Raw genomic sequence first — 22,010 nt, 5'->3', positions numbered from 1 at the left:
ACGCGGGCTCAGTAGTTGTGGCTTGCAGGCTCTAGAGCGCTGGTTCAGTAGTTGTGGCGCATGGGCTCTAGAGCGCAGGCTCAGTAGTTGTGGTACGTGGGCTTAGTTGCTCCACGGCATGTGGGATCTTCCCGGACCAGGGCTTGACCTGTGTCCCCTGCATTGGCAGGCGGCTTCTTAACCACTGAGCCACCAGGGAAGTCCTGCAAAAGTCTTTATTACTCCATTTTTGGAAAGATATTTGCACTGGGTATAGAATTCTGAGTTGACAAGTTTGTTTCCTTTATGCATTCTTTCAGGTGTCATTATAGTTTCATCTGGCTTATTTGTTTTCTGATGAGTTTTCAGAAATAATTTTTAACCTTTGTTCTTAAGTAGTGTGTCCTTTTTCTCTAAGTTGAAGGTTTTCTTATTTTCTTTTGTTTTCATTAGTTTAGATACTGTATTTTTAGGCTGTTTTTTTTTTTTTTTGCGGTACGTGGGCCTCTCGCTGTTGTGGCCTCTCCCGTCCGGAGCACAGGCTCCGGACACGCAGGCTCAGTGGCCATGGCTCACGGGCCCAGCCGCTCCGCGGCATGTGGGGTCTTCCCGGACCGGGGCACGAACCCGTGTCTCCTGCATCGGCAGGCAGACTCTCAACCACTGCGCCACCAGGGAAGCCCTAGGCTGTTTTCAAAATACCCTGGTTGTTGTTTTGCGAGTTCCTTCGATCTGTGGTTAATTGTTTCTCATTAACTTTGGAAAATTGTTGGCCATAATTTTTCTACATTTTTTTCTGCTTTGTTCCTTTCTGGGATTTCAATTAGGTCTTCCCATTGCACTGCCTCTCAGAGAGGGTCTTGCAACAATATTCTACTGGTGGTCGTTACTGGATGCTTGTTGGCCTGGTGTTGTATGGCTGCGAGAGGGCTGCACGTTTTATATTGTCCCGAGTAAGTCTCAGTCTTGGCCAGGCACTTGCCATCTACCCCTCTCTGCTAGGTGTCATGACTCAAAATAAGTTGTAAACTACAGCTATAAATAGCTGAGCTTTTTGTAGGAAACCAACCCTGATTTTATAATTATATGGACTCCTTCATAGGAGGTAACTAGCTGAGGTTTAATGCAGGGAGTCCTTTAGAACTTCTGCCTCTTTTTTCTAGGCACCACACCAATCCAGTGGGTACTGAATGGCGGTGGAAGATGGACCAGCCTGAAATGATCTTAAAGGAAGCCATTGAAAACCATCAGAACGTGATGAAGCAGTTTAGAGGTATTTATTATCCCTCTACAAAGGGATGCTAATAGCCTGAACTAAATTGGCAGAGGAATTGCCTCCTTTGGCAGGATTTTGTCCTTGCTGGCAGTTCTCATATAGGAAAGTGAAAACTTTGTAGAAATATTATATATGTCTTGGCCTTTTTAGTTTTTACTAATAACTTTATATCTTATATGATGGGAGAATTAAAAAACTTAATTCAAAGCTTAGCTATTTATAATGTGGTACACTCAGCCTGTGAGTTTTGCCTGGGAGTATATCCTCATTCTTCCTAAAAACTTTTGCTATTGTTCTGTCTTGTTGGGTACAAAGCAGCCTTGTGGATGGACTGAGAATTTTAGAGCACTGGAAAATTCTTAAGTAATATCAGTTGGTATTGGGAAAGCATTTTTGAATAAATGCCTTACAAAAAAGGAGGGTTAATATTAATCAGATTTCCTCCACATGATCCACAGTGATGTGTAGAATTCTGCCACTCAGTTTCTAGAATTTCCTGATCCAGTTGTGTCTCATAGTTCAAAGTATTTGACTCTACTGGAGATGGCTGGTTCTCAAGCTTTAGTGTGCATCAGAATCGTGCATTAAAGTAGAGATTCCTGGTCTCCTTCCCCAGAGAATGATTCAGTAAGTCTGAGGTAGCAACCGAGAATGTGCATTTTGAGATTTCCTGGTGGTATCGATGTTATTGAACTGGGGACCATACTTTGAGACCCACTACCGTAGATAGATGTGGAGGACTTGTAAAGTGATATAACGACAGCTGCAGATGATCAACTGAAATAAATCTATTAGGTTCCCTGTTAAATGTGCATGCCTCTGTCTCCACCTGCCACTTGTTAGTCCTCTCCTCTTTATCCTTTCCTTTCATATACAACAACAAAAAAGATGAATTGCAACCATGGTTGTTTTGACATAGGCCCTCTTGTGGTGCTAGCATCATCAATGGGAGTCTTTATAAACCCCAGTAATTAGCATTTTGAAGATCAGGTGATTCTTTGATGCGAAGAAATTTGTTCGGTCAGGTCACTGCTTCTTGAGGTCTCAGTGCTTCTGATGTTGTTTTCCTAACATCACCCAGCAGTTCTCCAGGTCTCAGCGACACTGCCTGGGTGTCCGACAAATTTAATTCAATCCTGACACTGTCTGGAGATAGCATCAGGCCCCGCAGGTTAAGGATTCAGTCCTATAAGACTGCCCCCCACTTCAGCTGCCAATCACAAGTCTGGGATGTTACCTGTGCTTCTGACCAACTGGCTATAAATTGGAAGTTCCCACACCCTCCTCCTTGGATTCCTGGTTTGTTAGAGTGGCTCACAGAACAGAGAAACATTTACTTATTTTTGCCATGTTATTATAAAGGATATATAGAGGTCACAGAAGAACAGCCAGGTGGAGAAGTACATCTGGAATGGTCCCAAGGCCAGGAGCTTCTGTCGCCATGGAGTTGGCCACCCTCCTGGCATGTTCACCAACCCAGAAGCTCATCAGATCTTGTTCAAGAGACTATAGAGCTTAATTTGTAGCCCCCTCTTCCCTTTCTCACAGGTCTGTGTGGTTGAAAGTTCCAGTCCCTTAAACACTTGGTCTTTCTGGTGACCAGCCCCAGCCTGAGGCTATTTAGGGATCCTGCCCTATGTCACCCCATTTGCATAAATTTAGGTATGCTCAAAGGGGTCTCCTTATGAAGGACAAAAGACACTCCTACCACTCAGGAAATCCCAGGGGTTCTAGGAGCTCTGTGTGGGGAACCAGGAACAAAGACCAAATCTATTTGTTATTTTTTACCGCGGTACTTCTTATTACTCTTCTGATTTCCTAGGAGAAGTTGGGAAAGCAATGCAAATAATGATTCAAGATCAATAATAATTTATAAAGGATAGTCAGTTATACCTTTATTTTATTCTTTATGAATTTTCTAGGGAAAGTTGCCCTGTACATATTTGTGTGTGTCTGTGTATGTGCTAACCTATTGTACATCTTCAGAGATGCTAATAAATATTTTAATATTTCATCTTGGCTTTTAGTCTCAAGCATTTTTTTTTTGAACAAGTCATTTTCTCTTATTTGGATAAAGCAGTGTCTCTTACCAGTCTTTTGGAAAATTAAATGAAACTGTGTGGTGAAGAACTAGGAAGTCTCCACATCAGGAATTTATTAGCTTTTCTTAGACTGTTTGTTGATTTAGTTAATATTATTGATTGTTGATCTTCAAATAAACCATATGCCTTTTAAATAAATTTCAAGGCAAAGTCTTGTTTTCTTTTGGATAGTTACTAGTCAGAATTCTCCAGAGAAACAGAGTCAACACACCCACTGTGTGGGTGTGTGTATATATATATATAGATAGATAGATAGATATAGATTGATAGAGTGAGATTGGCTTAAGGAATTGGATCATGTAATCGTGCAGGTTTGGCCAATCAAAAAGATAGATTAAAAATAATCCATTGGGATAGACCAGCAGGCTGGAAATTTAAGAAGAATTGCAGTTCAGATGCAGAGGCAGTCTGCTGGCAGAATTCCTTCTTGCTTGGGGGAGGTCAGCCTTTGTTCTTTTAAGGCTTTCAGTTGATTGGGTGAGGTCCACCCACATTAGAGAGGGCAGTCTGCTTTACTCAAAGCCCACTGCCTTAAACGTTAATCTCATCCAAAAGACACCTTCATGGCAATATCCAGAATAATGTTTGACCAAATATCTGGGCACCATGGCCCAGCCAAGTTGACAGGTAAAATGAATCATCCCTGGTAATAATATCAGAAGCAGGGAAATGCCAGTAATTTGTCTTTAGAGTCTAATCAGTTTCTTTTGGTTTAGTGCCTAAAGAGTCAGTTGAACCCTTAAATAATGGGGTGATGGCTGAAGATGTGTGTTTCCTGGACATCTGGGAATCTCCCTGAATAAACTGTGTCCCAGGGGATTTGTATGGGAGGAAGCAGTCCTGAGGAGTAGACATTCATTTTTCCATTCCGAGATGTCCTTGATACAGAACGACAATCTGAGTTTTGACGGTAATTTTTCTGACAGGAGTATTTTTGCAAGTGCACTTTAAATGGAAATAAGAGATGAATAAATCATGAGGCTGCCTTTCTTCACGTTAATAACATGTGTTAGGTGAGGTCGGTGAACACTAGTCTTTGTTGTCTGCCTAGCTTGTTGGAGGGTGCAGAAAGGTATACCTGGTTAGTAACCTTGTGCTTGCCTTTTTTTTTTAATATTTATTTTTATTTATTATTTATTTATTTATGCTGCGCTGGGTCTCAGTTGTGGCACACAGAATCTTTAGTTGCAGCATGCAGACTTCTTAGTTGAGGCGTGTGGACTCCTAGTTGCAGCATGCATGCGGGATCTAGTTCGCCGACCAGGGATCGAACCCGGGCTCCCCCCGCCCCCCACATTGGAAGGGCAGAGTCTTACTCACTGGACCACCAGGGAAATCCCACCTTGTGCTTGCTTTAATCAGTAGGTATCTCAGATGGTTTGTCTTTAGGTATCCATGGTGTAAGAGACAAAAGGGTTTTAAAACATATATACATATATATATATATATATATATATATATATATATATATATATAGTCTTGTAGGGGGAGGACAGATACAGGATTGCAGGGAGAAAGGAAGAGCATGTCTGTGAACAAGTGAATCCTGAGTAGGGGTGAGAATGCCTAAGGGGGTGAGGGTGACCACCAAACATTCAACAACTGCCATTCATTTCATCCTTAGAAATAGCTTTGATAGAGTATCTACTTTGCCCTTGTAATTCTCACAAAGGATTCTTTTTGCATACCTTAATTAATTGACTTGACAAAATGTTACCATGTCAGCAAGTCATGTCTTTATAGAATCGACAATAAATTTTCTAGAAAGGTTTCCAAATTGGAACTGGTTGATATTTGTACACTGACACCCTTCAGGGTACCAAAGCAGTTTTTCTTTAAAGTAATAGTAGAAAATAGGTGTATATTTGAAGGTGTGATGGGCAGTAGACAGGTCGGCACATGGGCATAAAGGAGCTCTCATTATATTTTCACTAAGATGAGAACTTCCTTAGTTTCCAATTTTTGGATGGTGGTGACTATTTGTTAATGCTTTTTACTTTATTCTGTGCTTAATCAAGACATTACTTTTTTGAAAATCTGTCTCATTGCTATCATAACCAAAGCAAATCCTGCTGTGAAACTATAGTATTAGAAAAGGAAAAAAAAAAAACCTAATTACCAAAGGATGAAATACATAATTTGTAAGAATCCGAAGTTCTTATGGAAGACTGGGGTGATCTACGATACAAAAATGTTAATTTTTTTCTTTTTATTATAACTTTGGCAAAATGATAGAATTTTAATATTTCAGAGTATTATGTTTTCTATGTTCTTGGCTCTTGGCAGTAAGTAATCTGGTGTTCAAATTGATGGTTGTTTACTGTGGGCATTCAACTTGGCAGTGAGATTTTATAACTTCACTCAGTCTTTATCAATGGTTATAATCTAAAGTTTTCTTTTTTAATGAACCTGAATTCCTCCTGCAATCAGTGAAATCTCTATATTCTATCTTTTATTCATCCTTAAGGGTATAAATAAAACAGGTCACCCTCCTTTCTGGATAGTCAGCTTCAGGGTGAGGATGGTGAGACTAATGCAAGTGACTCTACCTCTTCTGAACCGAGTGCCATCACCTGGGTGCAGCTCTGACACACATCCTACTTTTGGATGGTAAAGATGCAGGAACGTAACTAACTCTAGATTTCATATCAGCCCCTGGTGGAGAGTCTATTATTTTTTCCTAGTTCCACATTTATTCCCTTTTTAAAATTTACAGTGCTTTATTTTTACCCTTTAATATACCATGGTTATTTTTCCTTACTAATAACCTGAATTGATCTGATTTCTTTTTTTTAAATTATTATTTATTTATTTTATTTATTTATTTTTGGCTGCGTTGGGTCGTCTTTGCTGCATGCGGGCTTTCTCTAGTTGCGGTGAGCGGGGGCTACTCTTCGTTGCTGTGCGCAGGCTTCTCACTGCGGTGGCTTCTCTTGTTGCGGAGCACGGGCTCTAGGCGCATGGGCTTCAGTAGTTGTGGCACGAGGGCTCTAGAGCGCAGGCTCAGTAGTTGTGGCGCGTGGGCTTAGTTGCTCCACAGCATGTGGAATCTTACCGGACCAGGGCTCGAACCCATGTCCCCTGCATTGGCAGGTGGATTCTTAACCACTGCATCACCAGGGAAGCCCTGATTTCTTTTTTAATCTAAACTTCTTAAAAAATCGTATTATGAAAATGTCCAAGTATACACAAAATAGAATGGCACAATAAACCCCCATATCCTTTTCTCCCCTATTTAAAAATTGTCAAAATTTTGGCATACTTACTTCTCTATCTCCCCTTTTTTCTTTGCTGAAGTAATTAAGACAAATCCCAAGTATCACATTTGCCTTCAAACTTCAATATGAATCTCTTTTAAACATTAGATTTTTTTCATCAACACAATATCATTATCACAGCTAATAAAATTATTATTATTTTTAACATGACTGTTTTCTTCCAGGTTTACTGAGGTACAGTTGACATATAGCATTGTGTAAGCATTGTGTTTTCTTCCAGGTTTACTGAGGTACAATTGATACATAGCATTGTGTCATGTACAACATGACAATTTGATATATAGACAGGCTGTGAAATAATTACCACAATATGATTAGTTCCATTTCCTTCTTAGTTTGTCATTTTCTGGGTATCTCCACTTTAGCCTTTCCTTAGAGGTCACTCATTAATAATTTCCCTTACTCTAGCTTGGAGTCCTGTTTTACAGGGTGCTTTCCTAGCCCATGATGATCACCCGCTCTCTCCTATGGGTCTGGTTCAGTCATTTGATGATCGTTATTTTTGCGTAGGATGAGACTTGTTGTGCGTACTGTTGTTTTTGCCTCTGAGTGTCCAGCTTTAGCTGAGTGGCCAGCCTTGAGCACACTTTGAAGATATACTCATCTTTTAAACATTCCCTTTTCATGCATCTATTCTCAATTCCAAGGGCAATCACTGTCTTTTCAGTTATTTCATCGATCATCAAAGCAGCTTTCTTCCCATGACTTTTATTAGCTTTCCCCTTTATATGCATGCAAAATTAACTTTACATTGATTACAAGTAGGTCAGAATTACAGTGCAACTCGGCCTTTTTTCAAAATGCTCACTGCCGCCCTCTAAATACCACCATGGCAGGGAGAAATAGTTTTCAGAGAATGGAGTTCAGGTTTCTTTAGCTCAGCTTCCCATCAGTTCAGCTGACATCAAGTGAGTGAACCCTCTCTGTGAGGAAAGTCCTCGGTGCTGAAGGTGCAAATGTGAAGGTGACATCATTTGTTGCTAGATGTTTTAATCTATAGTTTAAGCTAGAAGTGAAGTAATGCGAAAAATAAAGGGTCTCCAACAGATGGTCCTCAGGAACGAGGTGTGCTGAAGTATACATCCAAAAGGAATGTCAGGGAGGCGGGGAAGAGAACACCGCCTGCTAATTGTTTTCCGAAGTTTATTTATGAAATAAACATCATAGTAGAAGTGGCTGTATCAAAGATATATTATATATGACTTTCAGCCAGGAGGGGTTCTTAGGAACATCTTTGGCCAGGAGCTATATTGTTATTTGAGAAGAAAGAAGAAAATGTTTTATTTCTGATTGGTCCAATCTTTAGAAAGAGGAATACTCACACATATCAATTATACCTCAATTTAAAAAAAGGCATAAGAAAGTATTCAGAATAGAGGGGGGCGTTAATCAACCCCCAAAGGAATAGGAATACTCTACATTGAACCTTATATCATTTTTTAAAAAAATTATTTATTTTTGGCTGTGTTGCGTCTTCATTGCTGCGTGTGGTCTTTCTCTAGCTGTGGTTAGTGGGGGCTACTCTTCGTTGTGGTGCGCAGGCTTCTCATCGTGGTGGCTTCTCTTGTTGCGGAGCACCGGCTCTAGGCACGTGGGGTTCAGTAGTTGTGGCACGTGGGGTCAGTAGTTGTGGCTCACGGGGTTGAGAGCGCAGGCTCAGTAGTTGTGGTGCACGGGCCTAGTTGCTCCGCAGCATGTGGGATCTTCCCGGACCAGGGTTTGAACCCATGTCGCCTGTGTTGGCAGGCAGATTCCTAACCACTGCACCATCAGGGAAGCCCGAACCTTATATCATTTTTATTTCTGGGTTATTCAGCTTATTGCTATGACCTTAGGATAAAAATTCTGGAATCTTAAGTTTTTGCTTTGGCATCTTTCAGTGAGGTAAGGAGTGCTTCGTAGTTAATATGATGACTGTAGTGAGTATTCAGGATCAGGACGCTGTTCAGGCTGAGAAATGTCACAAAACTTGCTTAAGAAAAAACAAAAACAAAGAAAACTAAGAACGACAACAACAATAAAAACCTCCAAACCGAAAAACAAAAACAACAACAACAAAACAAAACCAAAGCAGAGTTTAGAGGTGAAAGGGATAAGGTTTAGGGAAACATGAAGTGAACAGGCTCTGTGTGTGTGAGTGAGAGAGAGAGAGACAGAGAGACAGACAGACACACAGTGGGAAATATCCCTATAGATTTGCTACTGAAATGTAGTGTCTGCTGTTGCCTGGGCTGTCCTCCGGCCCCAGGACTGCTTTCCATTAGAAATTTGGAGGATGTCTTATTTTCTGACGTATTTCTTTGAGGACGGTGAAAGACAGCATGAGGTTGAGTCCCTGAGGGCCTTGTTTTTGGAGGAGCACTGTAATCGCCTCTGACAGTGAGCATGAAATAGAAATGTGCTTCTTGAAGGAGAGAACCAAGCTTTTACATATTCTCAGTGCCTTACTTTTGAGAAAATTAGGATATTTTAAAATCCCAGAATTATTCTTTTAAAGCCTTACCCACAGGCTTTTTCTTGGTCTTGGTTTTTGTTTGTTTTCGTAGGTGTCTGATATTTATTAGCTGTAGCTCTCCGAGAAGATAGCAGTTGATCTCTTTGCCTGTAAGTTTTCCTCATTCTTCCCTGGTAACGTCCTTTGTTGGTCCCTCTTCTTTCCTCAGATATGTGATTGCGTAGACTTAAGTCCTTGGTCCTCTTCTCTAGCTGCCTTTTTCGCCTTGGTAATCTGCTTCGGGCCCTTGGGTAGCAATACCAGCCATTTCGCAAAGATGTTTACTTCCACACAGGCCTTTCTCCCAGAATCCAAACTTGAATGTTGGACACACATTCAGCTATCTAACAGACATATTAAACTTCACGTGTCCAAAGTTGAACACATGGTATCTACCTCCACCCCCCCAATACTTGTTACCCCCATGTTACCCCTAAGGCTTTCTTACCGCCAACTTGTCTCAATTGATGGTGACTCTTGCTTAGTCCAAAAACTTTATAGAAATCATTGACACCTGTTTCTCATAACCTACATCCAATCCATTAGAAAATCCTTCAAACGTACCTTCAAAATAGAGCCTTTGACTATACCTTTGAAATAGGCCCAGCTGATAAGCCCTTCTTGCCACCTCCACTGCCACCACCTTGGTCCAAGCCACCATCATTTCTTGCTTAGATTATGTAATATCCTTGTGGCAGGTTAGCCTCTCTGCTTGCCCCTCTGTTCTCAACATAGCACCCAATGTGATCCACCCTTCTTAGGCCACCCTTCTCAAAACCCTGCCGTGGCCATCCATGTTACTCAGATTCCATGGACATGTCAGCATCTCCCTGCTGTCTCAGGGGTGGGGGAGGGAAGGCAGGAGAGGCAGGCAGGCACAGTCAGTGTGACTTTATGTAAATACATAGCAATTTCTGTCTGACCTTTTTGCTTTTTCATTTCTCTAAAAGCGTTTCTATATGGTACTAGTCCTTCTTCCACCACTTGCTTTAGTCTTGGTGCCCGTATCATAGGAGGAGGGTCCATGTCGTAAAAGAAGTCAAAAGCAGTCTTGAATAATCGAACGCTCCTGAGATTGCCTCGTGTCCATTGGCTTGTGGCACTGCTTCTTCTCTGTCTTCTTCCTCGTCGTCTGGCACTGGTTAGGAAGCGCTCATCTCCATGCAGTCATCTTCTGTTCGCTCCTCTGGTGTGGTGTCTGCTAGCTCTTGAATTTCTCCAAGACCCATATCTTGAAGCCCCACCTTTTGTGTTGTTGTTGTTGTTAACTGTATCCACAATCCCTTTCGTGATTTCCTTGATTGGCTCTGTTGTAAATCCCGTGAAGTCATGCCCAACAAATAGACACAGTTTTCTGTAGCAGGAATTTATTGTTTTTGGCTTGATGGCTTTCACACATTTTTCTAGAAAAAGGATGGCATCTTCAGTGGTGTAACCCTTTCAGACTTTCCTAATGTTCTGTCTGTCAGGGATCTGACAGTCCTTTCCGTAGACTACCATGTGTAATGAGCCTTAAAGGTCCTTCTGACCCCCTGATCTAGAGGCTGAATTAGAGATGTTGTGTGTGGGGGCAAGGAGACCACTTTGACGCCTTTGGTGTTGAACTCATGGGGTCTGGATGGCCAGGGGCATTGTCCAATATCAAACGATCTTTAAAAGACAGTTCCTTACCAGCAAGGTACTTCCTGACTTCAGGGACAAAGCATCCATGGAATCAGTCCAGAAAAAGTGTTCTCATTGTCCAGGCCTTCTTTCTGTACAACCAAAAGCCTGGCAGCTGGTTTTTATCTTTTCCCTCCAAGGCTCAGGGGTTAGCAGCTTTATAGAGAAGGGCAGTCGTGATTGTAAACCCTACTGCATTTGCACAGAACGGTAGAGTTAGCCTACCCCTTCCTGCCTTAAATCCTGGTGCTGGCTTCTCTTCCTTACTAATAAATGTCCTTTGAGGCTTTTTTTTGCACCCCAGAATAGAGCAGTTTTGACTACGTTAAAAACCCTTTCCGGCAGATATCCTTTCTTAATGATTTTCTTTGCTGGGAATTCCTTTGCTGCCTCTTGGTTGGCAGAAGCTGCTTCTCCTGTTACCTTGACATGTTAAAAACCAAACCTCTTTCTAAAATCATCAAACCATCCTTTGCTGGCATTACATTCTCGAGCTTTAGATCCTTCACCTTCCTTTTGCTTTAAGTTGTCATATAATGATTTTGCCTTTTGACTCATATTCATCTATAGGTATGCCTTTTTTATAACAATCCTGCACCCACATAAAAGCTGCATTTTCAATATGAGATACAAAGGCATTTTGCAAAAAGCGCAAGGTTTTCACGCCTGCTCGTGTAGCTGCAGCGACAGCTTCATGAATTTCCTTTTCTTTTTTTTTAACAATGGTCCTTACACTGGACTCATTTATCTTGAAGTGGCAGCCAACGGCAGCTGCAGATCTGAATCTGCGGTACCTATCAAGCCATTCACCCTCTTCTTGTCATGTGATGATTTTTCTCTGCTTCTTGGGAGCACTTACAGCATCACTAATGGCACATCGTGTGGGTCCCGTGGTGTTATTTCAAGGTTCATAGTATTGCACAAACATGATGAAAACTACCAGAGAACTGCCAGAGATTGCCTTTTACTGCAATTTGCAATTGACTGGAGAGATGAACTGCTCACGTGGAGATGATGAGCCTCACGTGGCGTGGCGTTTCAAGCAGATACTTTGCAACACTTGCGCCCAGTGTGGTAGCAACAGGAGATCCTAGGAAATTATTACTGAGATACAGTCAGTACTATGGTTAATTTTGTGCAGTTATGATTTAATACTGCAACTTTACGTTTGTTTACATTTCTCTGCACTGGGAATGGTGCTATGTGTGGTCCTTAAGTGTTTGTGTGAGTACGTTTTGATACATTTTAACTTTTTAAAAATTTATGTGTATTTGGGACTTCCCTGGCGGTCCAGTGGTTAAGACTCCGAGCTCCCAAGGTTCATCCCTGGTCGGGGAAGATCCTGCATGCCGTGTGGCTGGCCAAAAAAAAAAAAAAATTTATGTGTATTTTATGGTAGTAAGTGATAAAATAGACAAGTATCTACATATATTTTATGCATTCGTGATATACCTAAGTTTTTCTTAAATTTTCTGGATATTTCTGTGCTGTGGGGGGCATCTGCTAGTTTTTTCAAATTGTCACAAATCTCCAAAAAATTTTCCTGTGTGTGTGTGTGTATATACATATACACACACACATATATATAAAAATCCACATATATGTGGGCCTGCACAGTTCTAGCCCTTGTTGTTCAAGGGTCAACTGTATGTTGAATTGAATGGAATTACCATTTTATTTAAAATAATGGAAATAATTGAATTTCTATTTCAATTCATGAAATAATTACTATAATAAAAATAAGATTTTTTTGAATGCTTATGTGCTGGGCCTGGTACCAGACCTGTTATTTCATGTGGCTTATTTCGTTGAATTCTTATAACTGTGTGCATGTGAAATTCCTATCTTATAGATTAGGGAATGGGTGTAGAGGGGGTGAGTGGCTTGACCCAGGAGACAGACCAGCCTAGTGGTAGAGCAAGAATTTGGACCTAGTGTGTCTGACTTCCAGTGGTTAGGGCCCGGCCACTGCTCAGTCATTCTGCTTTCTGAGTTTTAGGTTAATTTTGCAGTTCTGATTAAATCTGCCCTTCTACTCATCTCCCAGCGAGATTAAAGTTACTGATTTTTTTTTTTTAACAAAAAGGAAATTTTATACTTAATGCTGAGTTGTCTTGGTAACACAGACTGCGTTACGGATCAAGTTTCATTTAAAACCTTGATTCACTTAAGATATTAGATTTCAATAACTTAAAAAATTATTCATCCCCCAAATACTGACATGAAATACATTCTTAGAATTGCAGTTAGGTAGTCATAAAAGAAGATAAAAGCTGCCACTTTTAGATTGTTCTGAGTTTAGCAGGCATTATGTTGGTTTGATGTCTTGGGTATTTACTTGCCCTTGCTTGTTTCCAAGTAGATTGTGTGTGTGTGCCTGTGTGTGTGTGTAAAATAAAGTCACTTCCTGGAAACTAAAGCACAAGCAAGCAGTGAGAGCTAACTTTATTTTCTCCAGATTTGTTGTTGTTGTTCTTTAAGGTGATAGTGACTGGGATTTAATCATTTTAAGAAACCAGGGTAAAGGTGATGAGAAGAAAAACTCCTTAATGAATGTTTTTTTGTGTGTGCTAGGCCCTCTTCTAAAGCTTTTCCATGCATTATCTCATTTAATTCTAAGAAACATTCTTTGGGCTAAGTACTGCTTACAGTCAAGAAAACTACTTTTCAGAGACGGCTCATAAATGACTGAGAGGGAATATGAACGTGTTTCCTCCTACCTCCAATCTCGGTGAGGAATCTGTATCCTTTAGAGAGAATGTGTTCTTCAAAAAGAAACTAGCGTAATGGATAGAAATATCTGAAGTAAAGGAGATATATTTTTATTTGCCTTTTTAAGCAATTTCCAAGTCTTTCAAACTGTGTGTTAGATTGAGGGACTTTCAAGCATGCTTTCTATTTTTTTTTTTTTTAATGCATGCTTTCCTACAGTACATCGAGTCTAGAGCAGTGCTGCTTAACCCATCCTGTCCACTCTAATCACATGGGGAGCATTTAAAAAATACGGATGTCTCAGGCTCTCGTCCCTAGAGGTTGCGATTTAATTGGCTTGGGATACTGCCTGGACACTGGGATTTTTTAAAGTTCTTTGGGTTATTTCTCAATGTCTAACTAGGGTCGAGAACCAGTGGTGTGTGGCAGTGTGGCAGTGGATCCCCAAACATATTGGGATCACCTGGGGAGCTTCAAAAAGCTCCTGATGCCCCTGCCCCTCCCCCAAAGATGGTGATTTCATTGGTCTGTGCTGTGGCCTGGAATTTGGAACGTTGACAGTTCCAAGGTGATTCTAGTTGGCATATAAGTTTGGGGGCTTCTGGTTTATGCAGTGGTTTTTCACTTTGGCTGCACATTAGAATCACCTGAGGAACTTTTAAAGCTCCCGTTACTCTGGCTTGCATTCACTCCAGTTAAACAGAATCTTTGGCAGTGGACCTAGGCTGCTGTAGTTTACGATACTCTCCAGGTGATTCCAATATGAAGCCAAAGGTGAGAACTGCAGGCTTCTTTTTCTCTCCTCTCTTCTTTTGGACCGACTGCGTTCCGTTTCTCAATTCAAAATACCTGAGGAATGAAGGCGGCAGTGATTGGTATAGGAGAGGCTTTCCTTATGCAGCTATATACTGAGTTCATTGTCTTAGACCAACATGAAAGAATGCAGAGCTAAGCAGATTATGGAAAGTAATACATTCTGTGTTCCAAATAATTAGCTAATAACAAAGTTAGTTTTGCCTGCTTGTATTGATGTAGTTTAATTAATACTAAAAGGAAGGATGAGATTGCTGATATAATAATTCTAGGTTTTTTTTTTCTGGTTTAATAATGTTAGGGTTGCCCCCCGCCCCCAGGCTCTTGTTTTGTAGTATTTGGTTGGTATCAAAAGTAATTTTGCCCTCTAAAATCAAAGAACCATTAAGAAAAATTTTAAAATTTTTAATTAAGAAAAATAAAAGTGATGTCCTCTATCTGTGCCTTATTGAGCTTGTTCCTTTCCACCATGTTCTCCAGGAGTGCCAGGTGTCAGAGAGGAACGCTTTGAGGAAGGAATGACAGTAAAGCACTGTGCATTATCCCTTGTGGGAGAACCCATCATGTACCCAGAAATCAACAGGTTTTTGAAGCTACTCCACGAGCGAAAAATCTCCAGTTTCCTGGTCACAAATGCACAGTTCCCTGCGGAAATCAGGTGAGTGGTCCAGCTTGTTAAGATACTGCTGCTTGACTCTGTGTTTGACTGAAAAGTAAAACTAACAGGCATTAATATATTCAGAAAGGACTTACTGATTACTAAGTACATACAAATGTTGGCTTTGAGGGGACAGAGCTCCTGCTTTTAAAAATCCATTCTATCGGGGAAGATAACATTAGTTTAAGAAATAGAGGCACAAATAAATTGCTGGGGGAATTCAAAAGAGAAAGCAATTTTTTTTTTAGATGAGAGAAGCAGGGTAAAACTTCACAGAAAAGGCTTCATTAAATTTGGATCTTAAAGTATGGCTGGGATGGGTACTTGGGGAGATAGGAAACTGTGGATTTTTAATAAGAACTGTCCGAGAAAGTTACAGAGTTGGGGTATTTGGGATACCATTATGTAAATATAGTTGATTAGGACCACAGAGTGTGTGAAAGAGACTGGCAGCTGGAACCCAGGTTGGAAAGGTTGGGACAAGGTTGCAGATGACTTCAAATGCTGTTCTTTAGAAAGAGCTTGCTTTCTGCAGAGTAGTCTGCCAGCACGGTATAAAGTGGGTGAGCCAAGAAGCAGGAAACTGGATAGCAGATTATACGTTTGTTTAGGTAAGAGTTAAAAGGATGAAAGTAAGACAGAATGAGGAGTCTTAAAAAAGGTATCACTGAGGCATGATAAGCTTGGCATACTGTTTGTATGGCTCTGTGAGCCCTGCACAGAAGAGGACTTAACTGGTGACTCGGAAAGTTCCAGCCATGTTGATTGCTAGGACTGTGGGGCCCTGTAACAGTCGAGGGATCATGTGAGGAAGAAGCGGGTTTAGGAGGTAAGATGATGCGGTTGGTTTGGATGACTCGGAGGGCTCTCCAGGTAGAGATGACCATCTCCTGGGACCTGGAAATGACCTGATTTTGCATTATACTTGAACTATACACATATTACAGTACCAAAAACATTAACTTTTACTTGGTTGTTATTTACTTGTGCCTTCTTCATTAGACTGTGAGTCCCTGGGCCAGTGACCCCTGCTTATTTATCTTTATGCCACTAGTATAATTCCTGGCACGCTGTAGGTGCTTGGTTTAGAATTTAGCATCATAGGAAATCAAAGAGTTGATTAAAATTATTAGTTACCAGGCAGTAAAGTGAAAATCAGTAACATTGTCACAAAGATAGCTAAAATATTACTTTTTGAAGTTGTATAAAAAGTTAAAAGGGAAAGGTTTTAAAAAAGTCAGTGTGTACATTTTGCATAGGGTTACTATTCCTTTTTTTAAATTTTTATGTTAAGATCTTTGACTTTTCAAATGGCTCATGAGGGCGGGGTTCAGATAGAGTGGTGTTGGGATACACACACACACACACACACACACACACACACACACACACACACACACACACACACACACACACACACACACACACAGAGAAAAAAGGAGTCTATCCCAAATTTAAGACATGCAGTCGTCCCTGGTATCTGAGGAGGACTGGTTCCAGGACTCCCTGCAAATACCAAACCCCACTGATGCTCAAGTTCCTTTTATAAAATGGTATAGTGTTTACATATAACCCACACATATCCTCTCATACACTTTAAATCATCTCTAAATTATTTATAATACCCGATACATTGTAAATGCTCTGTAAATAGCTGCTGGCACATGGCAGATTCAAGGTTTGCCTTGGGGAACTTTTTGGAATTTTTTTTCCCTAGAATATTTTTGATTTGTAGTTGGTTGAATCCGTGGTTGTGGAACCCTCAGATACAGAGGGCCTCCTGTAATGCCTAAAAAGAATTGAATGTTCCAGGAGTGGCATGTAAGCTAATAACCAGAGAGGGTGATTCATTGTTTGATAATACGTGGTATTCTTTGTGAATGCCATCATGGATTGAGGAAAATGATAGAGAATTAAATAAGATATGTACTTGAAAGTGGTCCAAGAGAAAATGGAAAGAGAAATTTCCTAGGTGCAGATAATATTGTTTTATTTCCGTGAATTAGGAGGACTCTAAATACCAATTGTCTCTGGTGTCCTACGAAAAACAAGGCTATGGATTTACTAATATAGCACGGAGATCGTGAATTTTGGAAGTTAACCTCTAATGTTGATGCACTTTGCTCATTCAAATCAGCTGTTAGATGAACCTCTTGCAACCATTTTATCTTTGAGCATACACTAGGAAGTAATAATGTTCTCTGGGTGGTTGGCTGTGTACTAATTATTTTTTTTAATAACAAATTTCTAAATTACTACAGTGCCTAACCCATACTCTTGGTATCTTTTGAAGAAGATCCTGACTTTGTCAACTAGCCTTCCCTTGACCGACATGCAAGCATTACATTCAGGCTAGTGGCCTTTTCAGGATGCTTAACTTTGCTTTAAAAGGATCTCAGTCTCCCCTCCAGCTCTAAAGCATATGGCTCTTTGCTGACAGTTCACTGAAGGGAGTTTTCACAGTGAGTGGTCCTCGAGGATTTGTTGAAGATAGAAGCAGACACCTTAGGCAAATGAGAAAGCTTTTGCATTCTAGGTAGCTTTATGTTTTTGTTTGTTGACGTAGAGGCTAATTAATAAAAGTGACAAGAATGTGTAAGACACTTAATGTTAATGATAGATCTGGTGGTGATTGCACACAAAAAAACCCCTTTCTCTTGAGAAAAAGCCTTCTTAGTTCCACAAAAGCAAGTGCCTTTATAATGGTATTTTTAAAAATTTAATTAATTAATTTTATTTTTATTTTTGGCTGTGTTGGGTCTTCGTTGCTGCGTGCAGGCTTTCTCTAGTTGTGGCGAGTGGGAGCTACTCTTTGTTGTGGTGCGCGGGCTTCTTGTTGCGGTGGCTTCTCTTGCTGTGGAGTATGGGCTCTAGAGTGCGTGGGCTTCAGCAGTTGTGGCACACAGGCTCGCGGGCTCTAGAGCTCAGGCTCGGTAGCTGTGGTGCACGGGCTTAGTTGCTCCGCGGCATGTGGGATCTTCCCAGACCAGGGCTCAAACCCGTGTCCCCAGCATTGGCAGGCTGATTCTTAACCACTGCGCCACCAGGGAAGCCCCTGTAATGGTATTTTTGATCGGCGTAAAACTGATATATGATACACTGTAGCATGTATCAGTTATCTTTTGCTGTAACCACTTGCCTTAAAACTGAGTCAGTCAAACTAGCAACGATTCATTTAGCTTGTAATTCTGTGAATCGGCTGGGAGGTCTTTTCATCTTGGCTGGCTTTGCTGGTCTCAGTGTTGTTCATGTGTCTAGTCAGTTGGCAGATATGCTGGGATGGCTGGTTTATGATGGCCTTGCCTGGGACAACTGGGACCTCTATTCGTGTAGCCTCTTATCCTCCAGCAAGTCTGAAGTTGACCACGTGGTGGCAGGGTTTCAGTGAACAGCAAGAAAGGATAAACTCCAACACACAGGCATCGTTCAAGCCTCTGCTTGTGTCACGTTTGCTCACTTCTCCTTGGCTAAAGCAAGTCACGTGGCCAAGCTTGGAGTCAGTGAGGGGCACTCAAAGCTACATTGCAAAGGGTCATGGGTACAAGGAGAGGGAGAGTTTATGGCCATGTTTGTACTCTACCGAATAGCACAGCAGGCTGTGCTTTGTACAAGGAGGATAACCTTGAACGTACCAGGACTCGGTCTTTTTCAGGAACTTAATTAATCATGTGGGAAAGCTTGGAGAGTTCTTGAGACCAGAAGTCTCAAACTGGCAGTTGATAAGGAGTAGGTTTTATTTGTCCTGTAGCATGTTTAGAAACTTTTTTTTTCTTTTTTTAGCCAACATTTAAAATCCAGAAATTTTTCATAAAAGAGATTTCTGACTTTGGAGAAAAAGACAATCTGGCAAAAATTGTCAAGAGCCAGGTATGAAGTGCTGTTTTTACAACACCAGAACACTTCACTCTTATCTGTTTTTTTACTCACAACACTTCTAACACCGGATGTGTGTTTTTTTCCCCACACCAAGCAGTCCTCTAATTCTCTGCAGGCACCAGCTAGGTGTCCTGCAGTTCAGTTCCATTCTGACACTGTCTCCCTGGAGTTAGCACAGACCTCACAGGGTCAGGACTCAGTCCCAGGCTGCCCCCTGCTTCAGACACCAGTCACAGTCCCGGGCTGCCACCTGTACTTCTGATGAACCGACGGTACATTGGGGTGTCGCACAACCCCTCCTTGGGTTTGATAATTTGCTAGAACAGTTCACAGAGCTTGGGGAAAACAATTCAGTTACTGTTACTAGTTTATTATAAAGACTACAACTCTCAAACATCTGGATAGAAGGGTTGCATGTGACAAGATGTGGGGAAAAGGGCCCTGGGCTTCCCCACCCTCTCCAGACGCATCACCCTCCCAGCACCCAGTGTGTTCACCATCCCGGAAGCTCTCTGAAGCCGTCATTTGGGAGGGTTTTATGGAGGTTTCATTAGATAGGCAGGATTGATGAAATCATTGTGATTGGTCATTGGTGATTAGCTCAACCTCTAGCCCATTTCCCTTTCCTAGAGGTTGCAGGGGGAACTGAAAGTGCCAACCCTCTAATCACGTGGTCAGTTCTTCGGGCACCAGCCCCTCTCTGGAATGTGTCCATGGGCGCATCAGGAGTTACCCCATTAATATAAATTCTTGTATGGTTGAAAGGGGCTTATTATAGATAACAAAAGGCACTTCTCACCTCTGTCACTCGGGAAATACCAAGAGTTTTAGGAGCTCTGTGCCAGGAACTAGGGACAAAGACTGCATGTGTGTTCCTTATTGTCTGACAATATCACAGCAAGGAACGGCTGTCTTTTCTGTAAAGCCTCTGCTTTTCAGTTTGCCACGCTCTCCACCATTTTACTGTCTCCTCAGCCCTGAGGCTGAGTCTCATCTGCCACCTGTCAGAGGGATCGCACTGTAGATTCTCTTACAGCAGAGAAATTTCTGTCGCCATTTCTAACAGACATGAAACAACGAAAGGGAGACAGAGTACCACATACAAGAAAAATGGGAAGCATCTTGTTTTGAGTAAGGAAAGAATATTCTTGAATGTTTCACATGTAGTCTGTGTTTTGGTGTCCAAAGAACTTCTTTTTCCTTTAAAAGTGGCTTGCTTGGGCTTTCCTGGTGGCGCACTGGTTAAGAATCCGCCTGCCTATGCAGGAGACACGAGTTCGAGCCCTGGTCCAGGAAGATCCCACATGCCGCGGAGCAACTAAGCCCACGTGCCACAACTACTGAGCCTGTACTCTAGAGCCTGTGAGCCACAACTGCTGAGCCCGTGCGCCACAACTACTGAAGCCCACGTGCCTAGAACCCGTGCTCCACAACAAGAGAAGCCACTGCAATGAGAAGCCCGCGCCGCAACGAAGAGTAGCCCCTGCTCACCACAACTAGAAAAGCCCACACGTAGCAACAAAGACCCAATGCAGCCAAAATTAAATAAATAAAATAAACAAATTTTTAAAAATAAATAAATAAATGTATTAAATAAATAGCTAAATAAATAAAAAAGTGTCTTGGTTGACTCACATTATATCATACTTGGTTCCTGCAGACATGTGAGTTTAGGACTCTTATTCTTGAGACTGTATGATCTATGCTTGCATTCAGCCCTGCAGTCAGAAAGGCCCATCACACCTGGGTATCACTGTCCCACTGGAGCACTCCCTGTCATTACTTCCTGTAAATTGTTCTGTGCTAAGATGTCAAAGACCTACGTGAGACATCTTGCTAAAAGTAGACCATGTTGTAAGGTAAGGAAGTTGTTGAGAAACACTGAACCTAGTTTGTGCTTACTTTGTGGACATTTGAATCCTATAACTGTGTCTCTTTATGAGCATGAGAAGATTTAGAGTCAAATGTTCAGCCCTTTGTCGACTGGCTCACTCTTAGCTTCATCTTTAGTTCACTTCTACACGATTTTCTTTTTTTTAAATTTTTTCGCAGAATCTTTTTATTATTTTTAAAAGATATAAAAACAACTACTCCCATCAGTAGCAATACAAGGTTTAACATTTTAACCAGATTTTCTCAGGCTTTTTTCTGATACCTTTAGTAGCTAATTATTTTGTCTACCCCTTCTTCTACACGGTTTTCTTAACTATTTCATATTATTTTTAAGTTTACATTTAAAATCTTAAATTTTTTCTTTTGTGATAAGTATAGTTAATTCAAAGCTTTCTCCCTGCTAGCAGGCTTATCATAAGAAGACAGAGCTGTGTTCCATTTTTAACTATGACACGATTAACATTTAACTTCCTACACCTACCTCCTCCACCACCACAGAATTTGTCCCCGTGTACGTTTACTTTTGAGCACCTTCATTGAAACTATGTGTGAACTTTGTTTGTTCTCTTACTTCTTCCACTTGTATTTCTGTTATTTTGTTTGCTCTATGTTTTGTTTTCTCTAGTATTTAAGATATTCACTATATGTGTTAGAGAACCTCTATAAATTGGACATCTCTTCACATATTAGTTAGTAAAATGTATCAAGAAATACATTAATTTTAATAAAAATAAAGTTTTCTTGTATGTATCAGCTCTACGTGGCTATAGGTAACAGTTACAATGAAATGAAGATTGATTATAAATACTACCTGATCCTTTCAATAGAAGTTTTTTTTTTTCTCCCAGCCTGTTTTGTTTGTATTAAGTTTAAAATATAGTCTTCTTCTGTGTCTGTGAATTGATGGGACACTTTTCAAAACTATGCTTTTCTGGATGGGCTAAAAAAAAAAGAGAGACAGGCAGCACAGTGAAGTGATGAAGAGCTTGTGCTCTGTCTAGAAGAGACCTGGGTTTGAATCTTGACTGTATCTCTTGCTGTCTTTCTGACACTGGGAAGGTAACCTCTCAGTGCCCAGTTTCCTCATCTGTAAAATGATTGCAATAATAATGACTACCTTATAGTGGCATTGTTAGTGTATGAGATAATATATGAAAAGCACCTTGGAAAGGTAGGCTAAGTAATATTGGTCAAGTATACTTTAAGGCAAGAACCATTACTTGAGATAAGATGGAACATTTCTTAATTATAAAATATTAAACCTACC

The 22,010-nt window shown here is 40.9% G+C and overlaps 1 protein-coding gene across 4 annotated transcripts in view; it reads left to right on the top strand.

The window, feature by feature from the left end:
- Nucleotides 1-22,010, top strand: part of LOC115861274 (S-adenosyl-L-methionine-dependent tRNA 4-demethylwyosine synthase TYW1) — a 214,719-nt gene that overhangs the window by 58,254 nt on the left and 134,455 nt on the right. For 2 of the 4 annotated variants that reach the window (XR_009559100.1, XM_030871931.2), the window contains exons 11-12: nt 1,143-1,252; nt 14,797-14,974. Coding sequence is in view for 3 of the 4 variants with exons in the window: in XM_030871931.2 (XP_030727791.1) it covers nt 1,143-1,252; nt 14,797-14,974 (288 nt within the window). In the remaining variant the exon portion in view is untranslated. Of the gene's footprint in view, nt 1-1,142; nt 1,253-14,796; nt 14,975-20,059; nt 20,849-22,010 lie in introns of those variants that run through there. The other 2 variants (XM_060285164.1, XM_060285165.1) reach the window with 2 other exon arrangements.

The sequence above is a fragment of the Globicephala melas genome, chromosome 15 (genome assembly GCF_963455315.2).
Source record: "Globicephala melas chromosome 15, mGloMel1.2, whole genome shotgun sequence".
NCBI classification, from domain to species: Eukaryota; Metazoa; Chordata; class Mammalia; order Artiodactyla; family Delphinidae; genus Globicephala; species Globicephala melas.
Note: the sequence above shows the minus strand (reverse complement) of the source record. Positions and strands in the feature narration are given on the sequence as shown.